Below are 27,057 nucleotides of genomic sequence, written 5' to 3'. Positions count from 1 at the left end.
CGTGTCGTGGAGGAAAGTAAAGAGACAGAGGAAATTCTGTGGAGAAAACATCGTCCTCAACCTCAACAAGGTTGAAAAAAAAAAGGCAGTTCCAGGTAATTCCACGATTTCTGTGTGTGAGAAAAAAGATCTCCACACAAAATAAACTGGTATCCGTGGAGAGCTCTTCAAAAAAACACCCCGAAAATAAAATATTGTTAAAAATCCTCTTTTCTTAACGTGTCATTAGTCTGAGTCATGTTCACTCTGTTTTTATTACACTCAACTTGAATTTCCAAAGGAAAAATTACATTAAAAAAAAATCGAGAATTGCTAAAATATCTCTATTTTTAAATCTTTCTTCTGACTGAATACAGGGGTTTCTAATTTGCTTATTAGCACAGCCATCAGCTTGAAAACAAATTCAGAGCAGAGAAAGAAATAAAAAACAACTAATAGGAAAAATAAATTTTAAAACAAATCTTGATTTTCTTTCTGAAATATTTTTCTCTCAAAGCTTGTCAGTTTATTCCCCCTCAAAGCCTTCTCTGACTAAATATATTGGTGGAAGAATTCTGGAAAGGAAAGCGGGAATGTCGCTGCACTGCAGGGAATTGCCACATGGGGGATCCCAAAGTGAATGGACTTACAGAGGAAGTCAGGGGGAAAAAATCCGTGACATGGAAAAGGTGGAAAATTCAGTTTTTACTCTTAAAAATGACAAGTAAAACCAGATGTATTTACACAGAATATCCATGTTTTGTTCACTAACCAGCTTTAGAAAAATAGCCTCTTTTTCACCTCCTGTGAGGCCAGACTGATACTGGTATATCTTGCTTATAGCAGTATAAAATCCTAAAAATCAATAATTTTACTTCTTTTCGGTATTTGAATATTTTCTATTTCGTAAAAAAAGGCAACTTAAAAATAAATTATCCATCTGTAAATACATCCCCACTAAGAAATGTGTCATGGCCATTAGCATACATGTCAAATCTCATACCTAATATGTTCAATATTATTTCAAGAACCTGCAGTTATTCACACCTAGAAATAACTCTGAGCTCTAAACTACATTTCATTCTCGAAGTGAATTAAATTTGGCTGCTCTCAAAGAGAAAAACATCATCTAATACATGAAAGGCAACGTTCAAAAACATGAAGTGTCCAAGGCAGGTCATAGAAAACACAGATAAAACACCCTTTTTTTCATCTTTATATGTCAGTGCCAATTTATTTTATTATATTTACCAATCTGGAAGTAGATCTTTCTGAAGGCCATTCCTTGATTAAAAACGTACTTCTCTAAGTGTTATTTTAAAAAGGATTTTAGATCAAAGCCTCAGAATAACAGCTGGAGAATCACAGAATCATTATGGTTGGAAAAGCTCTCTGAGATCACGGAGTCCAACCATTCCCAGCAGTGCCAAGGCCACCACTGCCCCATGTCCCCAAGTGCCACATCCACAGGGATTTGAAATCCCTCCAGGAATGGGGACTCCAACCCTGCCCTGGGCTGGACAGCCCTTTCCAGGAAGAAATTCCTCCTGATGTCCAGCCTGACCCTCCCCTGGCACAACTTGAGGCCGTTCCCTCTCCTCCTGTCCCTTGTTCCCTGGGAGCAGAGTCCAACCCCCACCCCGGCTCCCCCCGTCCTGTCAGAGACTTGCAGAGCCAGAAGGTCCCCCCTGAGCCTCCTTTGCTCCAGGATGAGCCCCCCCAGCTCCCTCAGGAATTCTCCAGACCCTTCCCAGCTCCCTTCCCTTCCCTGCACACGCTCCAGCCCCTCCATGGCTCTCCTGCCTGAGGGGCCCAGAACTGCCCCCAGCATTCCAGGGGGGCCTCCCCAGGTCCCAGCACAGGGAACAATCCCTCCCCTGCTCCTGCTGGACACACTATTCCTGATCCAATCCAGGGGCCATTGGCCTCCTGCCCCCCTGGGCTCATGTCCAGCCTCTCTCACCAGCACCCCCAGGGCCTTTTCCAGCTTTCCAGCCCCTCTGGCCCAGCCTGGAGCTGCAGGGGGTTGTTGTGACCCAAGGGCAGGACCTGACATTGGCCTTGTGGAACCTCAGCCCACTGTCCTCAGCTCATGTCCCTCAAACACTGCAGTGCCATTTCCAGGTTTATCTCCAGTAACAACTTACACAATCATGGAATGGTTTGGGTTGGAAGGGACCTTAAAGAACATCCAGTTCCATCTCCTGCCATGGGCAGAGACACCTTCCACTAGCCCAGGTTGCTCCAGGATCTAACCTGGCCTTGGACACTTCCAGGGATCCAGGGGCAGCCACAGCTTCTCTGGGCAACCTGTGCCAGGGCCTCCCCACCCTCCCAGCCAGCAATTCCTCCCCAGTATCCCCTCTAAAACTACTCCCTGTCAGTTTGAAGTCATTCCCCCTTGTCCTGTCACTCCAGTTTGAAGTCATTCCCCCTTGTCCTGTCACTCCAGGCTCTTGCAAACAGTCTCTCTCCCTCTTTCTTGTTGACTCCCTTCAGGTACTACCTGTAGTAACAACCTCCCACTCAGATACTCGGTGTACAACCACCTCCTCATTTCCTCCAGCACAACAGAATTCCCCCAATAAAGAGAAATCTGAATTTCCTCCCCCATCAGTGCACTCAGGGATTGGATCAGCCACGTGAGAAGGTCACACATGGAAACCACATTCCTGCACTTCCAAACTCCTCCTGAGCCAGTGGGTGTTGTGACAACAGGTGGAGTCACAACAACCAAAAGCTGGAGGCTTGGAGAGCACTAAAATCTTCAAGCTGCAGAACAAAAGCTTTAAAACTAGAAACAGTTTCCAAGAAATTTCAGCATAGAAATACAAAATGTGTCCTGTTTTAAATAGACTTTTGCTCCTGGGGTTGAGGTTTCTGAGGAAAAGAGACTTGGCATCAACCAACTGCATTTCTCCTGTAGCATTTGTTGGTCACCAAGAGAAAGGTCTTGAGGTCACCAAGAAGATCCTAAAGTCCAAGACAAGACAGACAGGCTGGGAGAAGGACAGGGGCCACCACTCGTGGTCTTTACCATAAAAATCTGTCACCCCCAGGATGGACAAAAGAGGGAAAAGCCACTGAGACACGGGACCAAAGAGGCACCACAGAAAAAGAACCCAATCAGTCTATTCCAAAACCTGTTATTATGGCTTTCAACTCCACAAAAATGCTTGTATAGAGCTACTAAAAATTAATTATTATTATTATTATTTTTTATTCCGTGGACTAAAAAGATAATGCATCTTTGTGGGGTTTTGTACCAAAATATCCACTTGCATCTCAATCCTACTTGTTTTTTGAGCAGTTCGAGCCAGAGAAGGGTGTTTTTGAGGGAATTCCACTTTCCAGCCCTCTGATGCAGCCTCAGCTCAGTGCCAGGAGCAGCCCCAGATGCCACTTCATCCCCTGTCAGGTGCTGCTCTGCTCATTTCCAAGAACTCCACGTTAAGGATTTTGTGGCTGCACAAGGACTCTGCTCAGTATTTTGTGCTTCTGCACAAAGCTGGTCCCAGATAAACTCTGGCTGCTAAACCAGATCAGATGTAACACAAAAATATGGGCAGTATTAAAGTAAAAGGCGACAGGTTGACAATTCCTACTCCAGATATAGTTAAATCCTTGATTAAAAGTCATTAAAGCCCCAGACAAAGCTGAGACCATAATGGATGTTAATTCAAAGCCCTCTGTTCTGAAAGCAAGCCCTGCCTTGCCTGATTCATTTTAGGCTGAGCTTATCCTGGTCTTGCTCTTTCTGTTCTGTCTGGCACTCAGTCACAGCACACTGAATTTCAACAATGCAAGGACTGTATTGGTCTCATTTAACAGCAAAATTTCACATGAATCTTCACACCATAAATTGCTGCTGTGTCCTACCACAAGGAAAAAAAAAACCCTATTTCTGTGAATAGCATGAGATAATGTACTTAATTATATATTTAACTTGTAAAAGCCCTTTGAGAGCCCTGGAGATAGAATCCATTCTATGGAAACTCTCTTTATTAATAAAAGTACTTATACCAATTACTTTGAACTTCTGTAGACAGTGCCTTATTTCAAACTATTTTAATCAATCCTCACAAAATCTCTTGGCAGCGCCTTGCAGAGGAACACAGAGGAAGGGGAGCTTTGGTGGTTCAGTGGAGCTACCAATTCTTTATGTTTATTATTCATCCTCATTCTGCTCTTTAATTAGCCCCACAAAATCAAACCACCCTGCTTTTCCAGCCTCCGAGTTCCCCTTTATTAAAAAAGTGATTACACCCTGGAATCTGGAGTTAATATCGGAAAGGCTTAGAGAATGTTCCAGGTTGGGCTGCCCACAAAGTAACTAAGCATTCCAAGAGATTTAAATTAATTTGGGTCCAATGAGATCCAACATCATCTTCCAGGTACAGCTGCTCCCCCTGGAGAGGTTGCTGATCCCACTGACAACGCTCCTGGGGTCGTCCACGTGAATCCAGTGGTGAGGGAACAGCTTTAACTCACACCATTCACCTGTTCCAGCAAAGAGATGCTTCCCAAAGAAAACCAGGGAAGTATTTCCATGAATGGCTACTTGGCCAGTTGGTGAGGGACACTCACCTCCAACAGGGAAAACCTGAGGAGTTGCTGAAGCCTTTCATTTCCTCCATTGATATCCCTGGATCTGGAAGAAGATGCTCATCAAAGGGATCAGAGTGTGTCCAGACAGTGAAGGACAGGGATGAGACACTGATGGACTTTTCATTTCAGCCTCTGCCCTGGGATCTTCTGGTTGCCAATAACTCGGAAATTGTGGGCAAAGGGATGTGATTTCCTATGGAAACAGGCTGGGAGAGCTGGGAATGTTCCCCTGGAGAAGAGAAGGCTCCAGGGAGAGCTGAGAGCCCCTTGCAGGGCCTAAAGGGGCTCCAGGAGAGCTGGAGACGGACTGGGGACAAGGGATGGAGGGACAGGACACAGGGAATGGCTTCCCAGTGCCAGAGGGCAGGGATGGATGGGATATTGGGAAGGAATTGCTGGCTGGGAGGGTGGGCAGGGGCTGGAATGGATTGCCCAGAGAAGCTGTGGCTGCCCCTGGATCCCTGGAAGTGTCCAAGGCCAGGTTGGAGCAACCTGGGCCAGTGGAAGGTGTCCTTGCCCATGGCAGGAGGTGGAACAAGATGAAGTTTCAGTTCCCTTCCAACCCAAACCATCCTGTGATTCACATTTCACAGAATGATTAACACATTTTACATGAGAAATTACAAATGCCTTGAAAGCACGAAGCCGTTTCTTCAGCAGAATTTTAATTATTACTTCTCGTAAAAAACAAGCAAAGCTTTATTTCACAAGCCCCTATTTTCTCTTCTACTGAGATGAAGTGAATCTTGGCACAGAAGTACAGGTTCCTGGGACTCCTGTATTTCATCTCTAGACCAAAATCCCTGGAAGACAACCTACAGCACCCCAGTTTCTCTCCAGCTGCCAGTTTATGTTAGGCCCAGTTTTAAGTTAAACTCAGGCAGAGCTGCAGTTCCTGGGGGTACCTGTTTGGGAGTTTTGTGATTTAGTGAAATCACCAGAGACTGTTCAGCCCACAATTAACCCACCAAGGCCAGAGCTGTGATTGTCACCCTTCTGAAACCAAACAATCCCCAGAATTCCCAACACCGCTGACACGATTCCCATCCCGCCAGTGCCATCATCCCTTCCCTTCACACGGCTGTGGCTTCATCACCCAAATCACACTGTCTGCTGTTTTACTGACTGTTTTACCGACTGTTTTACTGGCTACCCACTGCAAATGTCCATCTCTCCACAGATCCATTTCTTCCCCGTGACACGGCTGTGAAATTTTAGCTGATGTGTTTATTCGCTCCGAGCCAGACACAGAAAAAAATAAAATACAAAACCCATGTGAAGTCAAATAAAACTTGAAAGACTGGCCAATTGTTTCCTTCGCATTTGTTAAACCCAAAGCTGCATTAGCTAAATTTCATGATTCCCCTAAGTGCCTTTAAAATTACAAGCAATTTAGCCCCTGATTCACTTCCCTGCAGGCTTTGACTCCGTGCAATTTTTCCCCCCCCCCCCTCCTCCTCCCCATCTCAATTATATCTTAATATTATGGGGGCTGAAATGCATTAAATAAATCATATTTCACAGCAAAGCAATAACACTTACATGCATTTCAGAAGAAATCGTCCTGCGTTCTAAATGTATTTATAATGTCATTACCTTGTTTTCCACGTTGACTGAGAATCTCAGGAAGCAGCAACTGCTCCGAGCCACGGATGGGAGCTTTTAGGAAACCTTATGTTTATTGTGCTGCTGGTAATTAGCTGGTTTAGTTAATACAATGCAACATTTACAAACAGCAATTTATCCAATATACAAACCCGCTCCCGTAATTAGCGAAAGGCTGTTATTGATTAAGATTTAATATGGTTGGGGCTGTTCCTGCAATGAACGACACGGAGGGAACCAGCACTCTGGCTGGGCCAAGGACAGCTCCCATCTCCTGGTAGAAAACCAGGAATTTTCTTATTATCTACAAAGTCTTTCCTGCAATATTTCAGCCCATCTGCAAAAGGTTTTACAGGAGCAGGTAAGAAGAAATGGAAATTTAAGATGTAATTAGACAGTTCTCTCAGGCGGACCAAAAACCAGTTGATTATTCCTTAACTGCAAAAGGAATTTAAGGTGATATTTCTATTACTGAGAGCCACTGAACCTGGTCAAAAATATTTTGAGGAAGACACACACGCAGAATTTATGCCATCAGTTCGAATTCAACATAATCACTAATAAAATATAATTATTAATGAATGTAAATTAGAGACAAGTATCAATTGGTCTATCTGTAGTACCAGTGATGGGCACTGAACACACTCAAGTGATGTGCTCAGAAGCCTCAAAAACCGTACAAAATGAACATAAATATTCAAATAATGACCTAATTACCAACAATTCTGAAAGCCTGAGTCAAACCCAACTTTTAAAACTGCACATTTTAAAAATGCCACCATCCAAATGTCCACCCAATCCCCACAGTTTGGTTATTTTTTTCTTTTTTATCTCCGAGGTAGTTTAATTTTTACACTCCTATTTTGTTCAGGGTGTTTTTAACTAATCAAAAAAAAAATAGCAAGTTTTCACTGGCAAAGCAAAGAGCACAAAGGAGTCTAAAAACCTCCCTGTAAGTTTGAGAACCTAAAAGTTCAGTAAGAACTGGACAAATCCTGAATACTCTGGTCTGGGAATACAGACAACCTCATAATATTACACGAGGTGCTAGGACACTTTGGCTAATGATAGAAATAATTCATATAAAATTAGTATATGAAGTAAAATGAGTAAAACTGTTTATATACACTACATTTAACTATTTCTATACACTACATTTATTCCCTGCTCTGGTGGGTGCCATCCCTGCCCACGGCAGGGGTTTGGAACGAGAGGATCTTTGAAGGTCCCTCCCAACCCAAAACATTCTAAAACATATTTTCAATCCACTCCAAGATATCTGCGGAGCTCAGAGCCTCAAGGACTGACTTTTAAATGCATTCCTTACAATTTAACCCAGTTCCAGACGTGGGGGAATACTGAGGAACGAGGTTTGTGTTACAGACAAAGTCAGGCAAACGATTATGTTCATTAAAATGCTCCTAAAATGTCGAGTTTATCATCTTTGCTACAGAACAGAGCGAGCTGAGCATAAATTATTTATGATGTGTAACAGTTTAATGGAGTATAAAATAGCTTTTTTTTTTCCTTCTCACTCGTGGTACAAGTCCTGATTTTTTTTTGTTGTCAGCTCCACACTCGGAGATGTTCCCGACCCATTTACAACTGTGACATGCAACGATGTTTAGAATTGTTCTGTATCAACTCTAACTTACAGGAATTACTTATACAACCTCTTTATTACTCTCTTAAAGTGCTATCACAGCATCCTGCTGAGAACACACTGCTGAATGGCTGGAAATTCCAGTAATTCCAGCTGTTGTCGGTTCCTCCTGAAATTTAGGGAAGTTTTTGCATGACAACAAAACCTGCACTAAAACCACTGCTGGGGGAAGATGCACTAAAATCAACTTTCATTTCCCCCTCTGGCCACAATCACTCAGCCCAGAATCCTGCAGGACATGCTCCAAACTCAGGGAATGTGTGAAGGAGTGGAAATCTGTGATCCCCCCGGGAACAAAGGGATTTTAGGACCAAACAGTTAAAACCTTAATTCAACAGACCAGGCATAAGGAAGGAAAAAACGGGAGCCAGCATAAAACCAGCCACTGCCACCAATTCTTCACAAATGGTTGGGAAGAATAAATGTCTTCTGATATAAAATCATGGAATGGTTTGGGTTGGAAAAGACTTCTGGAGATCATCCAGTTCCAACCCTGACACCTTCCACCACCCCAGGTTGTTCCAAGCCTCATCCAACCCAGCCTTGGACACTTCCAGGGATCCAAGGGCAGCCACAACTTCTCTGGGCAACCTGGGCCAGGGTATCCCCACCCTCATCATATAAAATTTCCTCCTTCTATCCCATCTAAATCCATCCTCTCCCAGTTTAAAACCACTGATCCCTGTCCTGCCACTATATGATGTTTCTAATTCATTATCAGCAGATTTTATACGACAGATGTAGGTGTCATTCTAACATTTATATCATTCATTTTATCTTTTTTATTTTCTCTTTTTGCTCATATATTCTATTTACCTTTTATTTTGCTCTCATGTTTTTTATCTATTATATCTTTAATTGAGTTAACTTGTCCACACAATAAGACACCCACATTTCAGCTGGGGTTCCTCAAGCCACTCATTCACACTTCCACAGGATAATCCACTTCCTAAACTGAAAGAGGTCAGAATCACATCCTAAAAGCACCTATTTCTCCTAAATATTAAAGACATCCGAGGGTGGAAAGTTCTGGCACAGCTGATTACACCTGGAACTGCCAGAAAATGCAAGCAGGGAAAATGTTCCTGTGTTGCCAGTGGCTGTTCAGGGATACTTTGGATCAAAGCTTCCAGCAAGGCCACTGGATTTAAATACAGGATTTAAACACTAAACTTCTTAGCAAAGACTGAAAATTCCCTTCATTAGAGCTGTTTATGCTCTGCAGAATTAGCCAAATTTGAAATCAAACTCGAAGAATAAAGCTGATTTTGGGAGTCATTGTGAATGAACCCCCTCTTTTCCCTCCAATTTATGGTCAGACTTGCCCTGAAAACTACTGGGAAAAGAAGGGAGTTCTCTCCTGGTTGTTCCACCAGTACAAAAGCCTTGTGTCATCCTCTCCACAGAATAAAATTCCATTTATTTTCCACTCCACAGACCCTCAGGTTCCAGTGGCAGAAGGAAGAGAGTTACAGATGCTACAGCTCTTCATCTCCACTCGTTCTGAGGGCCTGAGCCAAAAATAAATAAAAAGGAGAGCAAACTCTTCACTAATAATAATAAAACCAGTTTCTTTTTGTTCTGCTGAGAGTCTGTAGCTTCTTGAGCATCCAAGGAATGTGGTATCTGCCAGGAGAGTGGTGCCCATCACATCAGTTTTAGGGCACCTCCTCCTTCTCCCTCCAATAAAGTCAAATTAAAATCCATCACGTCCATTAGCTTCTGGGAGAAAAAAAAAAAAACCAAGAACACAAAAAAATAGAGCAGAGAGACCTCCAAGGTTTCACAGAACACACAAAGTCCTCCCAGGACCGCAGGGATTTTAGGGAATTCCATCTGCAGTTATTCCTTCCACCAGCACACAACAGAAGCCAAGGGGACAAAGAGGTCCCAGGAATCACAGGAAAGAGCTGTTTGTCCCAAAAACATGGACAAAAGGATGTGGTGGTTCTTTTGCAGGGAGAGAAAAAGAGTGGAAAATCACAGAAAAAAATGGAAAAGAAAGAAAAAATAAGGATATAAATGAAAAGTGAGGTGACTGAAGGCAGGAGGAACCCCCAGGGGTTGGCAGAGGTTGGGAAGAAGCAGCAGATTTGAGAAAGAATTGGGGGTGTTGGGAAGAGTTTAGATAGAAACGTGTCAAAGAAAGCAATTTAAAAACAGAATTTGGGAAAGAAACAGCCACATAGGAAAAGGAAGAATTAAAACCCAGATATGACCCCATGCAAAATCAGGATTGACACCATTCCCAACTGTCAAGAATATTTTGTGCCTTCAGGACAACTTTAAAAGCTGACAGAAGGCACGACAAGAGAATGTCCTGGGTTTGCCCAGTACTTCACATGGAATAACAGTCATATCACTCTCCCAAATTTCTCAAATATATGAACTGATTTATTCTTTCCTTTTACTGGACTTGGGAAAGATGAAGAGAAGAAACAAGATTTGTGTTTTAAAAAAGAAAAAAAAATTAGAGTCAAGTAAACTAAACCAAAGCAGCACAATGTGGCAAAATCGTGGTTTCAGAGTTATTTTATCTGATATTTCTTCTCTGTTGAACTTCAGCTCCAAACTCTGTGTTTATACAATCTTTAAATCTCACTTCTTTATCACCTTTACCCTTTCTGGGGCCTTGTCAGCACTCCCTGAATAGATAATTACAGCTTTTCCCATCATATTCCACATCCAGTGGAATGCTACAGCCCTCCAAAACTAAAGCAACACCAACCTGAAATATTGGATGAAAAAAAAGGTCACTTCTAGTGCTCTCAGGCAAGTGAACACTTCATATCACAGCCTTACAAAGAGAGTTTAGAGCAGAGAAATCAAGACCAACACAATCAAATTTCCTCAATCAAGACCAACACAATCAAAATTCCTCAATCTGGGTTCCCAAACAAAAATCACTAAGCCTAATTTTTCACAATTCCCATGTCATGTTTTTCCCCCCCTCTCTCCAAAAGTAACATCGATCACCCCCAGGGAATTTTGCAACCTTAACACTGAGAACACACTGACACATTTACCTGTTGGGGCAGCCCAAAGTGCCCCCAAATGAACAACATACTGGGTACTACTGCTGTAAAAATTCCAGTGAAAGAATCACAGAATTTAGGGTTGGAAGGGACCTTCAAAACCATCCCATTCCACCCCCTGCCAGGGGCAGGGACACCTTCCACCATCCCAGGTTGCTCCAAGTTCTCCCACGTCTGGGCTGCAACCAGTGCAGTAACAACAAGCCAGAATTTCATCCTGGCCCTCTAAATAATTAACTATTAATAACTATTTAACCACTGCTCATAAAAGGCACTGAAGGTAGTTTTTTTGTGGAATCTGCTTTGTCCAATAAATGAAAATTATCCCATTAATGGGAATGTTGCCCAGCCCTGGCACACCACCAGTTTGTATCCGGATTCTTCCTGCTCATCTTCCAGGAGAACTTCCCTTGTTCCTCAAGGCTACAAACCACTCACCTGCTTTTACACCTGATGGATCTTGACCACCAGTTTTCTGCTGGTGCTGCAGGAAGATCAAGTTACTCTCCTAGAAAGGCTTCATTTTTCCATGAGCCTCCAAAACAAACAGGAATACGGGAATAAAATTGCCAGCAATGGAGAAGGATGTAGGGCAGCAAGAAAATCTGAACAATAAATTGAAGGGTTGCCTTAATCAGAGAATCCCAGGATGGTTCGGGTTGGAAGGGACCTCAAAGATCATCTCATTCCTGAGATCATCTCATTCTACCCACCTTCCACTAGCCCAGGTTGCTCCCACAGCCTTGGACACTTCCAGGGATCCAGGGGCAGCCACAGCTTCTCTGGGCAACCTCTGCCAGGGCATCCACACCATCCCAGCCAGGAATTCTTTCCCAGTGTCCCATCTAACATTCCCTCTGTCAGTTTGAAGCCATTCCCTCTTGTTCTGTCTCTCCATGCCCTTGTAAATTGTCTCTCTCCATCTTCCCTGTGGATTCCCTTCAGCACTGCAAGGCCACGATAAGGTCACGCCGAAGCCTTTTTCTTCTCCAGGCTGAACAATCTCAATTTTCCCAGTCTTTCCTCACAGCAGAGCTGCCCCATCCCTCTGATCATCTTGGTGGACCACCACGAGATTCCCACTTCCCAAGCTCATCCAGGTCCCTCTGGATGTCCCCGTCCTTGAGGTGTGTCACCGCACCCTTGGCCTGGAGCCACCCACAAACGTGCTGAGGGTGAACATCCCCTCATCCTCCTCTCCCAAAATTCAAAACTGGCTTTTAGGACACACCAAACCACAGGAGAACACGACAGGCACTGTTTTTTGTGCCGTGCCTTCACCCCCTCACAGGTGACACATTCAAAGAATGATTTTCCCGAGTTCAGGATCCTCTTCCTAGATCATTACTTTCAAAAGAAATAACCACAAGGTTATTTCTTGGTTTTCTTTTTTCTCGTGCTTCAAGCGGACAGATAAAAGCGAGAGGGAAAATTAAAATATTACATGAGTTGCTACAGTGAAAAAACAAAGATCCAGGTGACCTGATCTGAGAAGTTCTTAGAAGAAGCCTCTTTATCGAGGCAGAAACAACCCTCCCTCATTATCCTGCCTTCCAGCATCCTCTTGCCTTCCTTCAGAGCATTAAAAAAAACCAATACAGATCTTCCACAGAAGTATTTCCTCACACCAAAATATTAAGTACATGAAGCCATCGCTGAGAGCCTTGATGTCAAGACCTGAATATCTGATAGATGTGAATATTTCAGTTGTCTTACCACTAGAAATGACTTGTCATTATTGATGATTTAGATGAGGGGATTGAGTCCACCATCAGCAAATTTGCAGATGACACCAAGCTGGGGGGGAGTGTCCATCAGCTGGAAGGCAGGAGGGCTCTGCAGAGGGACCTGGATAGGTTGGAGAGTTGGGCTGATTCCAAGGGGCTGAGGTTCCCCAAGGCCAAGGGCCGGGTCCTGCCCTTTGGCCACAAGAAGCCCCTGCAGCTGCAGGCTGGGCCAGAGGGGCTGGAGAGCAGCCAGGCAGGAAGGGAGCTGGGAGTTGGGCTGGGCAGGGAGCTGAACATAAGCCAGCAGTCTGCCCAAGGGGGCAAGAAGGCCAATGGATCCTGGCCTGGCTCAGGAACAGTGTGGCCAACAGGTCCAAGGAAGTGATTCTTCCCCTGGACTCAGCACTGGGGAGGCCACCCCTGGAGTGCTGTGTCCAGCTCTGGGTCTCTCCGTTCAGGAAGGGTATTGAGGGGCTGGAGCAGGTCCAGAGGAGAACAACGAGGCTGGGGAAGGGACTGGAGCACAAGTCCTATAAGGAGAGGCTGAGGGAGCTGGGGGGGCTCAGCCTGGAGAGGAGGAGGCTCAGGGGAGACCTCCTCACTCTCTGCAACTCCCTGACAGGTAGTTGTAGCCTGGTGGGGGTTGGTCTCTTTTCCCAGGCAACCATCAGCAAGACAAGAGGGCTCGGTCTTCAGCTGTGCCAGGGGAGGTTTAGGTTGGAGATTAGAAAGAATTTCTTTGCAGAGAGGGTGCTCAGCCATTGGAATGGGCTGCCCAGGGAAGTGGGGGATTCTCCATCCCTGGAGGTGTTTAAGGACAGACTGGATGTGGCATCAGTGCCATGGGCTGGGAACCACGGCGGGGTTGGATCAAGGGTTGGACTGGATGATCTTGGAGGTCCTTTCCAACCCAGTTGATTCTATGATTCTATGATTGTTTCATGCAGTGATTGTCTTCCTTCTGAGAACACTTCTGAGCAGCCTTTCTGGCTCTAAAGGCAGGAACCACCCAGCAAAAGCCTGGAGAAGTCTCCTCCTTGGGTTATTCACAGCTTGAAGACACACACGTGGTCACTATGGAAGGCTGAATGCCAACCCATGATCTCCAAAATTAATTCTTTCCGATTTGCTGTCGCGTTCCCATCACACGCTCGGCCAAAACCAATCCTCTGCACCTGAAACTCCCGTTTCAAAGTCGTGGCTTTTTTTGCTCCACTGGATTCTGGATGCCCCTGGTGGAGGTGATTTCGGGATGCAACCATTAAGGGCGTGCTAATGAGTCGGAATTGCGGCAGCTGCTGCAGGAACGAGGCCCGGTCCCATTAACCATCCATCAGAAACTCCCCTGGACCCCCTCATTTATTTCTCCTGCACGGCCCAAAGGGGGGGAAAAAAAGGGGGGAACAGTAAGACTTGCTTCCTTCTGAAGCAAAAAACTCGTGAACCACTTACTTATCTTAATGTCACGATCCCCACTGTTTATCTGCAGGATAATTAGGAAAATGAGGAGTAATGAATTTGAGTTCTTTATTTATTTCTTTCCCTCGAAACGTGCTTTGAATTCAGCCACCTCTAAAAAAAAAAGGCACTGCAGCATCTCCCTGCACCAACACAGAGGGGTGGGTCTTCCAACATCATTAAGTTACTAAAAGTAATGCAACAGGAAATATTATCAGCTGCTTCTGCCCGAGGCTTCCCAAAAATTTCTGTTGGAAAAATTCTCCCATATTGTTCCCACGAAATGTTTTACAGATGAGACCAATTTCTGCCCTCAGAGTTCACTAGAAAGGAAAGTTTTGTAGGCTACATGTTAATGTTTTGGAGCAGAAGGTACCTCCTGAAAAAAAACATCAGCTTTTCTTCAATTCTCTGTGTGACTTCTGTGAATTAAAGTGTAAATTTTTTTAATGGGAGCGACACACGAGGTTCCCCAAATCCACAACCTCGGGGAAGGAAAGACCAGAACACACAAAAATGTTCAACAAAACCTGCCATCCCCACAATTCCTGGAAGGAGGTTGATTTTCCAGCTACAAACTCCCCTCCTGCACTGAGATGACACACTGCAATTAAAGAGCCCTCAGCCTCCAGAGGGGTTGGACTGTCAAGAGAATAACTTTTATTATCGAAATAAAACAGTGGATTAACACCCCAAATTTATTAACTCTTCCATTTAAACTCTTCCCTTGGAAAAAAAACAGGAGGCAAACTGGTTTTCCCTCCAGGCACACACCTACCACAGAACAGATCACACAAGAATTACAGACAGAAACAAAAAAATTCTTAGGATCTATATAAAAAAACCCCAAAAAACTTCACATGACATTCCATTTTCTTTCCTCATCCTCTCCCTGAAATATCTTGTTTATTTGGATTTGTGTGCACCTGCTTTAGATACCTTGACACCTGCAGCTACAACACTTGAGAATCTCAAGAAATCCCAGGTATCCAGTGGGACCCCGATAGGAAAAGACTTAAAAAAACCCCTTTAAATTGCATGAAAAACATCAAAATGTCATTTATAAAAGTCTTCCCTCCAGGCTGGACAAACCAAGTGACCTCAGCCACTCCTGAAAACATGAGTAAAATAAATCTCCTAATTTCCATACCCTCTGTCCCCCAAACAACCTTTTTTCTCCTTAAGTCTTCTAATTCATCCCAAAATAAGGATGGTAAAAGAACATTCTGAAGGAGGGACATAAGAACACATCTCCAGCCAAAATTAGCTTAATGTGAGAGCAAAGAATCATTGAATTATCCAAATATTGACTGAAAGTCAGAAAAAGAGTTTCAAGCCCTAGCTTGAAATTGTTTTGTGGGAATGGAGGAGCCTTTCTGGTGTTTTGTTTCCAGATTTGTGTCAAATAAATGTGGTTTAGTCCCTTGCCTGGATTTGTACCACGTCATGTCCAAGGAAAAGCCTTGACAAGGCTTTGATTTGGGGGTTTTTTATTTGTGTCACACAACTGGCAGGATCCAAAGGAGCCTGGATTGGAATGTTTCCACGCCAGGATCGTGCTCAAAGCTCCAGGAGAACCTTATTTAAAACATCCTTTTCAGGGTGTCCCCGAGGGCAGAAACAAAACTCCTCCCTGGAAGGGGGGAAGGTGGCTGTAAAAAAGGATTATTATCCCGACTTTTTTGCCCGTGCATGACAAGGAATGATGATATTCATTTGGGAAGACAGCCTGGCAATTTTGTTCCCATTCAATAAAAAAAGGGAGTAGCACGAGCAAATTGGTTAATGAATGGGGGAGGAGGGAGCAGAGGATTATGCAGTGGAATCTATAAAAATGAACTCAATTTGAATTCCACCCAAAGAACAAATTGATGGAGCAGCAGGCTTTGTAAAGCACTAGATCTTCATCTCAGGGCTGAGCTAACACAGTGATTAATTCTGCTGCTGTCAAATATCTCGGGGTTTGCTGTGTAAGAATTAAAAAATAACACACTTTAAATGCTGCCTTGACTATCACAACACGTCCCTCTCACCCTTCAAGAAGGGATCTTCAAGGCAAGAAATGATCATTTCGTGTACCTTCCTTGCCTTCAGAATTTCCTCCCTCCCGTGTTTTTCTCCTGTCTGTCAAACTTTTGACATAGAGGGGAGGGGAAAAAAAAAAAAAGGCAATTAGTTGTTACATCCAAAAATGATTAAAAAAAAAAAAAATCCATCTGTAACATGTTGCCAGGTGAAAAACCGAAGGGAGGAGAAAATCATTTCTGTTGTGGCACTGAAACAAATATTTTAAATGTCAGGATGGACATTGTGAAGAGAGAGACAAGGAAATAAAGGGCAACTTCTCCTGGTTCACAGGCACTTCCAGAGAGGAAATAAAACATTTGCTTCACCTTCAGCACCAAAAGTACCATTACCCAAAGGCTATTTCAGATTATTTTTACTGTTTAACTATATCAAGATGGGGGGGAAATGTTTATTTATAAATAAAGCCATTTTAGACAGCAATTCTTTGCCATTTCTCCAAGGCAAATATGTTTGTTCAGGTAAGAAAATCACTCGTGATTCCCAAAGATCTGGAAAAAAATGTTCTCAATCTATATTTGAGCAGCAACAGTTTCTTGCCCATACAGTTGGTTTCACATCTATTTAAGGCCCCAGGAAAGACAGAAAGACAGATTTCTGTCCCAAACACCTGGAATTTCCATCCCAAACCCAAAAAAGAGGGAGGGAGAGTCAGTGAGAGTTGGTTTATTTGCCAAGTGGGAATGGATTTTATCCCATTTCCTTCTCCAAAAAGCAACCAAACTTCTCTCCCCAAGAACCAGACACACAACAAAAACACAGATCACAACCTCAATAGTCCAAAATAATTCCTTCCTCCTGAATTCCACAACAGGAATGGCCAAAAGCAGGTGCTTTTTGCCCATTTCAAGGATGCAAAAATATATTTGCTGCAAGAAAACTGCTTTTTTAAGCCACAAGAACAGCAGCACGTGACTAAAATAATGATGTCACAGACATAATACTTCCAAAATCTCAGATTTTAAAGAGGTTTCATAAAAAATTTCTACTTTCTAAGTTATAAAACTGAACAAAAAGAGGCAAAACAAGTGTCAGTGATTTAATTCTGTGCCATGTGGTTCCCAAACCTGAAATCTCACCTTCAAATAGGATTTTTCCTCCCCTAAATTGTGAATTCCAGGCTCTGCTCACTCTGGACTTCTCCAACAGGACACACAAACCATCTCCAGGATATTCTGGATTATTCAAACCAAGGGGAGCACTGCAGTTGGGTATTTTCCAAGTGGGAATGACTTGTGGGTTTTATCCCACTTCCTTCTCCAAAAAGCAACCAAACTTCTCTCCCCAAGAACCAGACACACAACAAAAACACAGATCACATCCTCAATAGTCCAAAAGAATTCCTTCCTCCTGAATTCCACAATAGGAATGGCCAAAATCAGGTTCTTTTTGCAATTTTACAAGATCCAAAAAGATTATTTGCTGCAAGAAAACTGCTTTTTTAAGCCACAAGAACAGCAGCACGTGGCTAAAACAATGATGTACACAGACTTAATACTCCCAAAATTTCAAATTTTGAAGAGGTTTCATAAAAAATTTCTACTTTCTAAGTTATAAAACTGAACAAAAAGAGGCAAAACAAGTGTCAGTGATTTAATTCTGTACCATGTGGTTCCCAAACCTGAAATCTCACCTTCAAATAGGATTTTTCCTCCCCTAAATTGTGAATTCCAGGCTCTGCTCACTCTGGACTTCTCCAACAGGCCCTCCCTGCAGGAAGCAATCATGTCTTGCCTCAGGCTATGTAGTTTACTTCAAATTATTTCAGAATCATCTCAAAAGATTCCTTTTTTCTATTAAAATGATGAATGAGCTAAATGAGGTATGTAATAAATACTGCAGGTTTGTAAACAGACTCCTCTCCTCAGAATTAAAGCCTTAACTCACTCAGTGATTCTTCCCCCTGGTGTTTTCCAGGGAAGTCATCCTTAAAATACAATTGGGAAGGAGCAGGAAGGGTCAGGGTATAATCTGGTTATGGAAAATAGGTGGGTTTTACACCTCCAACAGGATTTTTGCTGGGAAAAAAAAAAAAAAAAGCCAATAATCAGATTACCAGAGTGACCTAAAGTGCAAAAGAAGTGTGTTTTAATATAAGGATACTTCTACTAAATCAATTTTAACAGAAATCCCGGTGTGGAAAATAATTGGCAGAACCAAAAGATACCTGAGCAGCACCAGATTTCCCTCTCTGAAAGGTGCTGGAAGACGTGGGGAAATAAATCTAATTGCATTAGTATGGACATGGGTTTCTAATGGGGGCAGAAATCCAATTGAAATGTTCTGGTTACAGGACAATATTTCTGGACCTCTTCAAAGGGAAATGAGATTTTAATGTCATTGGCAGCTCAATAAAACCATTTTCTGACATGCAGGGTCCTGATGACAACTCATTTCAGCCCAGAGAGCGAAGCAAATATGTTCAGAGTAAGTCCAGGTCATTACAGGGAGTTGGAAACACAACTTTGGGTAACTATTGATTTTTTTACTCCATATTCTCCCCCTGACTCTCATAATGACTCCAGTGATGGGACATCAATTAACTCTTTATGGCAAAGCCACCACATTTAAAGTCACTCCACCGGAATTGTCCTGGGTTAAAAACTCAACCAGTCACAATTTTTAGATTTGGTACTAATTTTTTATTGGTACAAATTATTTATTATTGGAGATTTTTTTTTTTTTTTTAGCAAAAATCCCCATTGCTAAATATGTTAAAGAGCAGGACTCCTGTCTGTGTGAATAAAATAACACAAATAACTTCTGGAGTGGTCCAGAACCAAAATTCTTTATGGTTGCACTGAAATAAAAGGTTTGATTTATTCTAAAATCCTCTTTCAAGAGGGATGGGCAGAAAAAATATCATTCCATGCTAAGGTAGGGGGGGAAAGTAGGATTTTTATATTCTCCCCCTGATTCCAGTGATGGGACATCAATTAACTCTTTATGGTAAAGCCACCACACTTAAAGCCACTGCACCAGAATTGTCCTGGGTTAAAAATTCAACCAGTTACAAGATTTAGATTTGGTACTAATTTTTTATTGGTACAAATTAATTATTATTGAAGATTTTTTTTCTTTTTTTTAGCAAAAATCCCCACTGTTAAATACGTTAAAGAGCAGGACTCCTGTCTGTGTGAATAAAATAACACAAATAACTTCTGGAGTGGTCCAGAACCAAAATTCTTGATGGTTGCACTGAAAGAAAAGGCTTGATTTATTCTAAAATCCTCTTTCAAGAGGGATGGGCAGAAAAAATATCATTCCATGCTAAGGCAGGGGGGAAAAATCAGGATTTTTGAGCAGTTGTAGTGGCACAGGCAGTTCTTGAACCACGTGGTGCACTTTGGCCTTTAGTGAAACCACTCAGAAACACTTTGCAAATGTCACATCTCCAAAGTCAGTAAATCTAAAGGTACAAACCCACCCTCTTTGTGGCAAGACCAGTTCAAGAAGTTCTCATTTCCCCCCCAACTTGCCCCCCAGGCTCAGTCTGCAACTCCCCCAACTGAGCTGGTTTTGTAGCCAAATTCTAAAGCAGCTTGTGGGCATCTGGAAAAGGTTCCGGGATGGATTTCTCACGGATTTGCCTCAGTTCACGTCTCACAGGACAGAAGAGGGGCTGAACTGAAGAGAAGAAGAAGTAAAGAAATTGTTGCTCAGTAAAGCAGCCCCTGAACCTCACCCCGGTGTCCATCCAGGCCTGGAAAACCAGCCAAGCCACCCCCTGCAGACAGGAGGGAAAAGCCAAGGGAAGAGGGATAATGAGCTTGGAATTGGGTTGGGATTGGAAGGGACCTTGGGCAGGGACACCTTTCATTAGCCCAGGTTGCTCCAAAACTCATCCAACCTGGCCTTGGACACTTCCTGGGATCCAGGGGCAGCTACAGCTTCTTTGGGAAATCCATTCCAGGGCATCCCCGCCCTCCCAGCCAGGAATTCCTTCCCAGGATCCCATCTAACCCTGCCCCACCCTCACTCCTCCCAGGTCAGCTCATTTCAGGATCAAATATCCCACTGCATGGAAAGAGCAGGATCCCACAGCCAGACAACGGGGAGAAGCCGGATGAAACACAGAATCATAGAATCAACTGGGTTGGAAGGGACCTCTGAGATCATCCAGCCCAACCCTTGATCCAACCCCGCCGTGGTTCCCAGCCCATGGCACTGATGCCACATCCAGTCTGTCCTTAAACACCTCCAGGGACGGAGAATCCACCACTTCCCTGGGCAGCCCATTCCAATGGCTGAGCACCCTCTCTGCAAAGAAATTCTTCCTGATATCCAACCTAAACCTCCCCTGGCACAACTTGAGACCGAGCCCTCTTGTCTTGCTGATCCCTGCCTGGGAAAAGAGACCAACCTCCCCCGGCTCCCCCCTCCTGTCAGGGAGTTGCAGAGAGTGAGGAGGTCTCCCCTGAGCCTCCTCCTCTCCAGGCTGAGCCCCCCCAGCTCCCTCAGCCTCTCCTCACAGCACTTGTGCTCCAGTCCCTTCCCCAGCCTCGCTGCTCTTCTCTGCCCCTGCTCCAGCCCCTCCAGGGCCTTCCTGAGCTCAGGGCCCAGAGCTGGACACAGCACTCCAGGGGTGGCCTCCCCAGCGCCCAGCCCAGGGGCACAAGCCCTGCCCTGCTCCTGCTGCCACACTCTTCCTCAGCCAGGCCAGGATCCATTGGCCCTCTTGCCCCCCTGGGCACCCTCGGGCTCCTCTTCAGCTCCCTGCCCAGCCCAACTCCCAGCTCCCTTCCTGCCTGGCTGCTCTCCAGCCCCTCTGGCCCAGCCTGCAGCTGCAGGGGCTTCTTGTGGCCAAAGGGCAGGACCCGGCCCTTGGCCTTGTTGAATCTCATCCCGTTGGAATCAGCCCAACTCTCCAACCTATCCAGGTCCCTCTCTGGTCTCACCAGCATCGCTTTTTAGGGATTTGGCCCCAATGCTGTGGGATAAGGAATGTTCAATCATGTCCAAAATACCCCAAGACAACAACATGGGAAGGTTTTACCAAAGGAATCCAAGCAGCCACCTTGATTTCTGCTGAACTGAGCACCACCAGTTGATTAAATCCCTGCGCCGACTCCACAGGGGATTTGGAAGCTTTGGCTCATGGTCTGCAAATTCTGCTCGAAATCATGAAATTCCTACCTTGGCTGGTACAAACATCAGAATTACTGGTTTGCAAACCTTCAGATCTCCCCAAAATATGCTTTTGAGGTGGCTGGCAGCTCAGCAGCCCACATGTCCTGAGGGCACCCGCTGTGCCAGCTGACACAGCACCGAAGAAATTCAGGCACAAACAGACCCTTTAATCCATTTTTGTCAATTGTATTAAGAGTTAATTCTAACTTTTGGGACGTCAACACTCTTAAATTACTTCTTTCTGCAATTATAAGCAGCAACTGGAGTTCAAATTGTTTAAGAATGGGAAATATGACTGTAACAATTTTATGTCTACTTATTAAAGCTGAATTAGCAGCCTTGGTAAAGGAAAACTGAAATTCTTCCTTTCTAACCATCATTTCTTTTCCTTTGCACTATTTAAACAATTCAGCAGTAGCAAAGGAATTTATTTTGCTACTGACATTTTAGGAACACTTTTTTTTTCCCTTCCAGAGAGAGTCTGACAAATCAAATGTGGGCCACATAAAACACAAACCTGCTGCAGCACTTGACTAGAACACAGAATTACTCCCTGTACCTGACAAAGGGCACAAAGAGACACATTCTCATGTTACACATTATTAAATTCAGCTTGGATACACGAAACAAATACACAGGGAGCATAAGAAATGAAGGCAAAGGAATAAAAACTGACCAGGTACAGGAAAATAAAGGAGGTGACTTATAGAAGGATTTGCAACCAAGTGAGAATTACTCAGTATTTTCATATTTAGACCCATTGTAAAGAAAAAAAACCCAGACAAAACCTTCTTGCTGTTTTCTTACCTTCTTCAAAGAATGAACAAGCACAGTGGAAATGCCAAATCTGCAGCATTAATAACCAAAAAAAGCTACAAACCCCTCAGTAATTATGCAAATAATTATAAATCTTCAGCTCCTCAGTAGCTCGAGGTCACAAACCCCTTCTCTCTCCCCCATAATATTAAGAATATAAAGGTTTAAGGTATTAAACTAAGGCTGTACCTTGGTTATAATTCCTCTCCATTTTCCTTTGTTCCCTTATTTTAAAATGGCCAAATATTTGTTTACAGCACTGAAATTATTCTTTATCAAAAATGAGGTGAAAGAGCATCGAGAAAGGGCTGGAAAAGATGTCAACAGTGAGGGGAAACTGGCTGAGTTTTCAACTGGGATTTGGAAAAATAACAACAGATTTGGTTCTTACTTGGAAAACAAGAACAGATTTGTACTTAACACACCATAGATGACTGATTACTAAATTACCAACCAATAAACCTGAAAACACTTGGATTTTATTCCGGATTCAGAGGGCCAAACATTAATACAGTTGCTGACATCAGTAATCCTTTTTATTTTCATAGGAATGCTCAGGTAATATTTTCAATTTTTCCTCAGAAATACCAATTGGTTTCCTATTTATGCTCAAGCATCTATGGATTTTTAAGGCCTATTCCCTCAGAGAATAATGATGATTGTTCCAAGAGCCAACAGAGACTCCACGCAGCGAGTAACTGCTGCGTCTGAGAAGTTATAAATCTGTCAGACATTTGAAATGTATAATGTCAGTTTTCCCAGGAAAACAGCCAACCATATGTTACAACTTCCTCGTCAGGACGTTTTTCATCCATCAGCTCCAATGAAATATGAGCCTTTGATACACCATTTCCCTCTGATCTGGTTTGAAACCATCAGCGAGAGCTCTTAAAACGGAGATATTTGACTCGAATAAAGCGACGCGATAAAGAAAAAAGAAGTAACGAGGGGATATTTCGCCTTCTACCCCTTCCACCTCTTTCCTCCTCTACCAATAAACCTGAAGACAGAATTCCTTGAGAAATCTGAGGGTTCTGGAGGAGTTTGGGCACTTACAAAGCGCTGGGCCTTCTGCCGCTCCTCCTCGGTGGCCGCTCGTTCCCGAAGGATGGCTCGGGTCAGGTGCTCGTTTGAGGAGATCCTCTCTCGCTCCAGGAGCTTCCCAAACTCATCCCGAACAAACATCTGCTCTTGTTTCAATCTGCACAAGGTGGAGGCAAAATAAAAGGTGTGTTTTCCAAGTGCAGCTTTGAAAAGGATTTTAAACTTATTCCGGTCGCGGAGTAAATTATTATCGTTTCTTTAAAGTACTTAAATACAAACATCCACTAGAAATTCCAGAAATTTATCTCAGATTTAACTGTCCAAATCCAAAAGTTCCGAGTCTTAATGTCACTATTTATTAAATCATATAAAATACAACTAATTCATCATCATCATCAAGAGCCCTATGAAAATATATTTTTAAGTAAAAGAACACACCCAGAGCTCTGTTGGTTGGTTGGGCTTTTCCTGGTTTTAAGGAACCATTTTTTCCAGGAAAATCTTTCTCCCTCCCAGCTAAAAGCTTTTCTGCACTGGGATGGTGCTTTTTTACCTCTAAACACACCAGAAACCCAACTCCTGCACCTCTTTACCAAGTTGCAAAAACATCCAACCACCACAATCAACCTTTCCCAGAGATTTGAGAAGATGGGATGAAAATACTCATGGAACCTGCAGCTCCAGGCCCAGAAAACCCTCAATATTCACGTCACAAATTATAAATACATTTGAAATCTTCACTGTGGTGCAGGAGTCAAGCACACACAACACCTGATTTTCATGAAAATACACAGAAATAAACTGCTCAGTGAACCAAATTTATCTGTTGCTCGTGTGTGGCGGTGACACCGAGCGCGGAGGGAAGTCTGTACTAATGGAGGTATGAAATTCCAGGTTTTAAATAGATTTTTTTTTTTAAAAAAAAAAAGAAAGACTGATGGAGAGGAAGCTTAAGTATTCTCAGTGCATTTATGTGCTGTCAGGGGAGCTGTGGAGAAGAAATTCTAATGAGTGGGGTCACTTTGTAAAAGGAACCAGCATTAGAGTACATTACGTTCCTCCCCGGGGAACGGATTTAAGTGAGGTGGGGAAGTAAAAAAAAAAAAAGACAATTACAAGATGTATTAGTTCTGTGCTCAGCTCCAACCCCCCTTGAAAACCCTGCAACCAACTGGGAATCTTTATAAAAAAAGTTTATTAAGCTGCATCTTCAATTACTCCAGCAAAAAAAAAAGTCGAGATTATGCAGCCGCGGACCCGATTCCATTAAGTGATTTCCCAAGGTCCCCCAAATTATTCCGGCGGGATTGATCCAACAAATCCTTCAGGCAATCAATGGCACAGTCAAAACATGCTGGTTGTCTTTTGGATTGGAGACATCATGTTTTGTCTAAAAAAGGGAAAAAAGTGTCAAAATAGAAGCCGGAGCGGCTTTTCCTGGTGAGAGGCAGAGAAGGCACTGAGTGTTTCCTGAGGGTGAGGGAAGTTCCTTCCTTATCCTGCCTGGATTTGGCTTCCTGCAAGTGGTTTTTCCCCCTAAAAATGTCTTTTCTTCATGAATGTTGGACCTAAGAGGTAATTATAGGATGTGAAATGTATTTTATAAGTAAAATATATGAAAAATCCAGCTAGAGCTTTCCGCGTTGCGAAGTGCAATATTCAAAAAAAAAAAAGAGAAACAAACGCCCCTCAAATAACCCTAAAAACAAAGTAGAATAAAACACCCCCCAAAAAAACCAAACAACAAAAAAACCACATACAAAAAACCCATAAAAAACCATAAAAAACCCAAACAAAAAAAAAAACCCAAACACAAAAAAACCCAAACCAAACCAAAACAAAAAAACCATAACAAAACAAAAAAAACCCCCAAAAAAGCACATACAAAAAAAACATACAAAAAAACCCCAAAAGAACCCAAACAAACAAAAAACCCAAACACAAAAAGAACAAAAACAAAACAAAAACACCAAAAAACAAAAACATCACATACAAAAAACCCCACATACAAAAAAAACCAAAAAACCCTCCCAAAAAAAACCAAACACAAAAAAACCCGAAACAAAACAAAATAAAAAAACAACAACAAAAAAACCCAAAATGAAAAACCCAAAAAAAACCCATACAAAAAAAAAACACATATAAAAACCCCCAAAAAACCTCAAACAAACAAAAAAACCCAAACAAAAAAAACTCGAAACAAAACAAAAAAACCTCCCAAACAAAAAAACCACACAAAAAAACCCAAAAAACCATATACAAAAAACCCCACATACAAAAAAAAAACCCAAACCCAAACAAACAAAAAAAACCACCCAAACACAAAAAAAACCCAAAACAAAACAAAACAACAAAAAAACCAAACGCCAAAAAAACCCAACAAAAACCAACCAACCAAAAAAATCCACTTAGAATTAGATCTTTACATCTAATTTCTTTAAATCCTCTTTACACCAGATTAGATGCTCACATCTAATTCCTAGTAAATTATTCCCAATTATTCTCAAGTCTCCTCCTCACCCCTGGGATTCTGAACCTTGGTGACAACTCAACTTCTCCTGCAAAAAGAAGGAAGTTGGTTTTTCTAACCCTTAAAAATAACAAAAATTGGTCATTTCCAAACCAATCCCCCAAGAAAACTGTGCCAGGGCCTCCCCACCCTCACAGGGAAGAGTTTCTTCCTAATATCTAAGGAGGAAATCAGATTAGATGGTTCAAATGTATTATTTTATATATGCATATAAAATATATAACTATACATAATACATAGTTATATATTTATATATGCATATAAAATACATTTTATATTTTATATAGATATTAAATTTTTTTATATTTTATATATGCATATATATACATAATCCATAGTAATATTTAAATATATTATTTTTCCTAGCAGGAAGTTATTTTTAAAATTTGCAGGTGCAATAATCTCTGTACGTGAGATTTTTTTTAAATCTGGATTAAAAATCTGGGATTTTTTTTTAAATCCAGATTTTTTAAATCTGCATCAAGAACACCCAGGTCACCTCAGTCAAAGAAAACTTTAAAACACAAATTTTACTGTTTAGGTTTGGGTTTTTTCCCCTTTCCCTTCCTTTACGTGGCATAAAGAAAATTACACTATTTCACTGTCAAATTTTATATCATTTAGGGCCAAAAAAGGGATTTTATGTCTTTTGAAAACACCCAAGACTGCCTTGCATCTTAAAGCAAAAATTTCAAGTCTTTTTTTAATCAATTCATTCTTATTTGTGTGACCAGGATTGCACCTACACGACACAATAATAAGTTCAATTCCTGAAGTATCCACTGAACTTTCATTTAGGGCAGCTTTTATTCACATTTTAAAAAAAAACCCTGAACACCCACCTCAAGTGATTTAAATTCAGCTGAGTTTTAAGATAAAAATAAGCAGGATTTTGAAGTAATTTTCATTTATTTGAGTTACATAATTGGGTGGCTTGTTGGAGCTTAATGGAACAAACAGAGGCAGATCCTCTGATCACAAATATCCAACTGCAGCAACCTACAGCAGGTGCTTCCTGGGCATTATAAATTCATTTTCCTGGTAGCCAGCATGTGTTGCTTGCTGCTAAAGAAAAGGCAAACATCAGCTAAATCTACGGTAACAAACTGTAAAATAAATAAGTAAATAAAAGTAAAGTCAAATAAAATAAAATAAAATAATAAAAGTAAAATAAAATAATAAAAGTAAAATAAAATAAAATAAAAGTGAAATAAAATAAAATAAAAGTAAAATAAAATAAAATAAAACTGAAATAAAATGAAATAAAATAAAATAAAATAAAATAAAAGTAAAATAAAATAAAAGTAAATGAAGAGAAGAGAAGAGAAGAGAAGAGAAGAGAAGAGAAGAGAAGAGAAGAGAAGAGAAGAGAAGAGA

The 27,057-nt window shown here is 42.2% G+C and overlaps 1 protein-coding gene across 1 annotated transcript in view; it reads right to left on the bottom strand.

The window, feature by feature from the left end:
- Window positions 1–27,057, bottom strand: part of CHCHD3 (coiled-coil-helix-coiled-coil-helix domain containing 3) — a 147,946-nt gene that overhangs the window by 79,904 nt on the left and 40,985 nt on the right. Inside the window, exon 5 of the mRNA XM_027665974.1 lies at window positions 23,163–23,307. Within this exon, the coding sequence (XP_027521775.1) occupies window positions 23,163–23,307 (145 nt within the window). The remainder of the gene's footprint in view (window positions 1–23,162; window positions 23,308–27,057) is intronic.

This window comes from Corapipo altera, unplaced genomic scaffold, assembly GCF_003945725.1.
Source record: "Corapipo altera isolate COAL_440 unplaced genomic scaffold, ASM394572v1 178, whole genome shotgun sequence".
Taxonomy (NCBI): domain Eukaryota; kingdom Metazoa; phylum Chordata; class Aves; order Passeriformes; family Pipridae; genus Corapipo; species Corapipo altera.
This window is presented reverse-complemented; position numbering and strand designations above follow the sequence as displayed.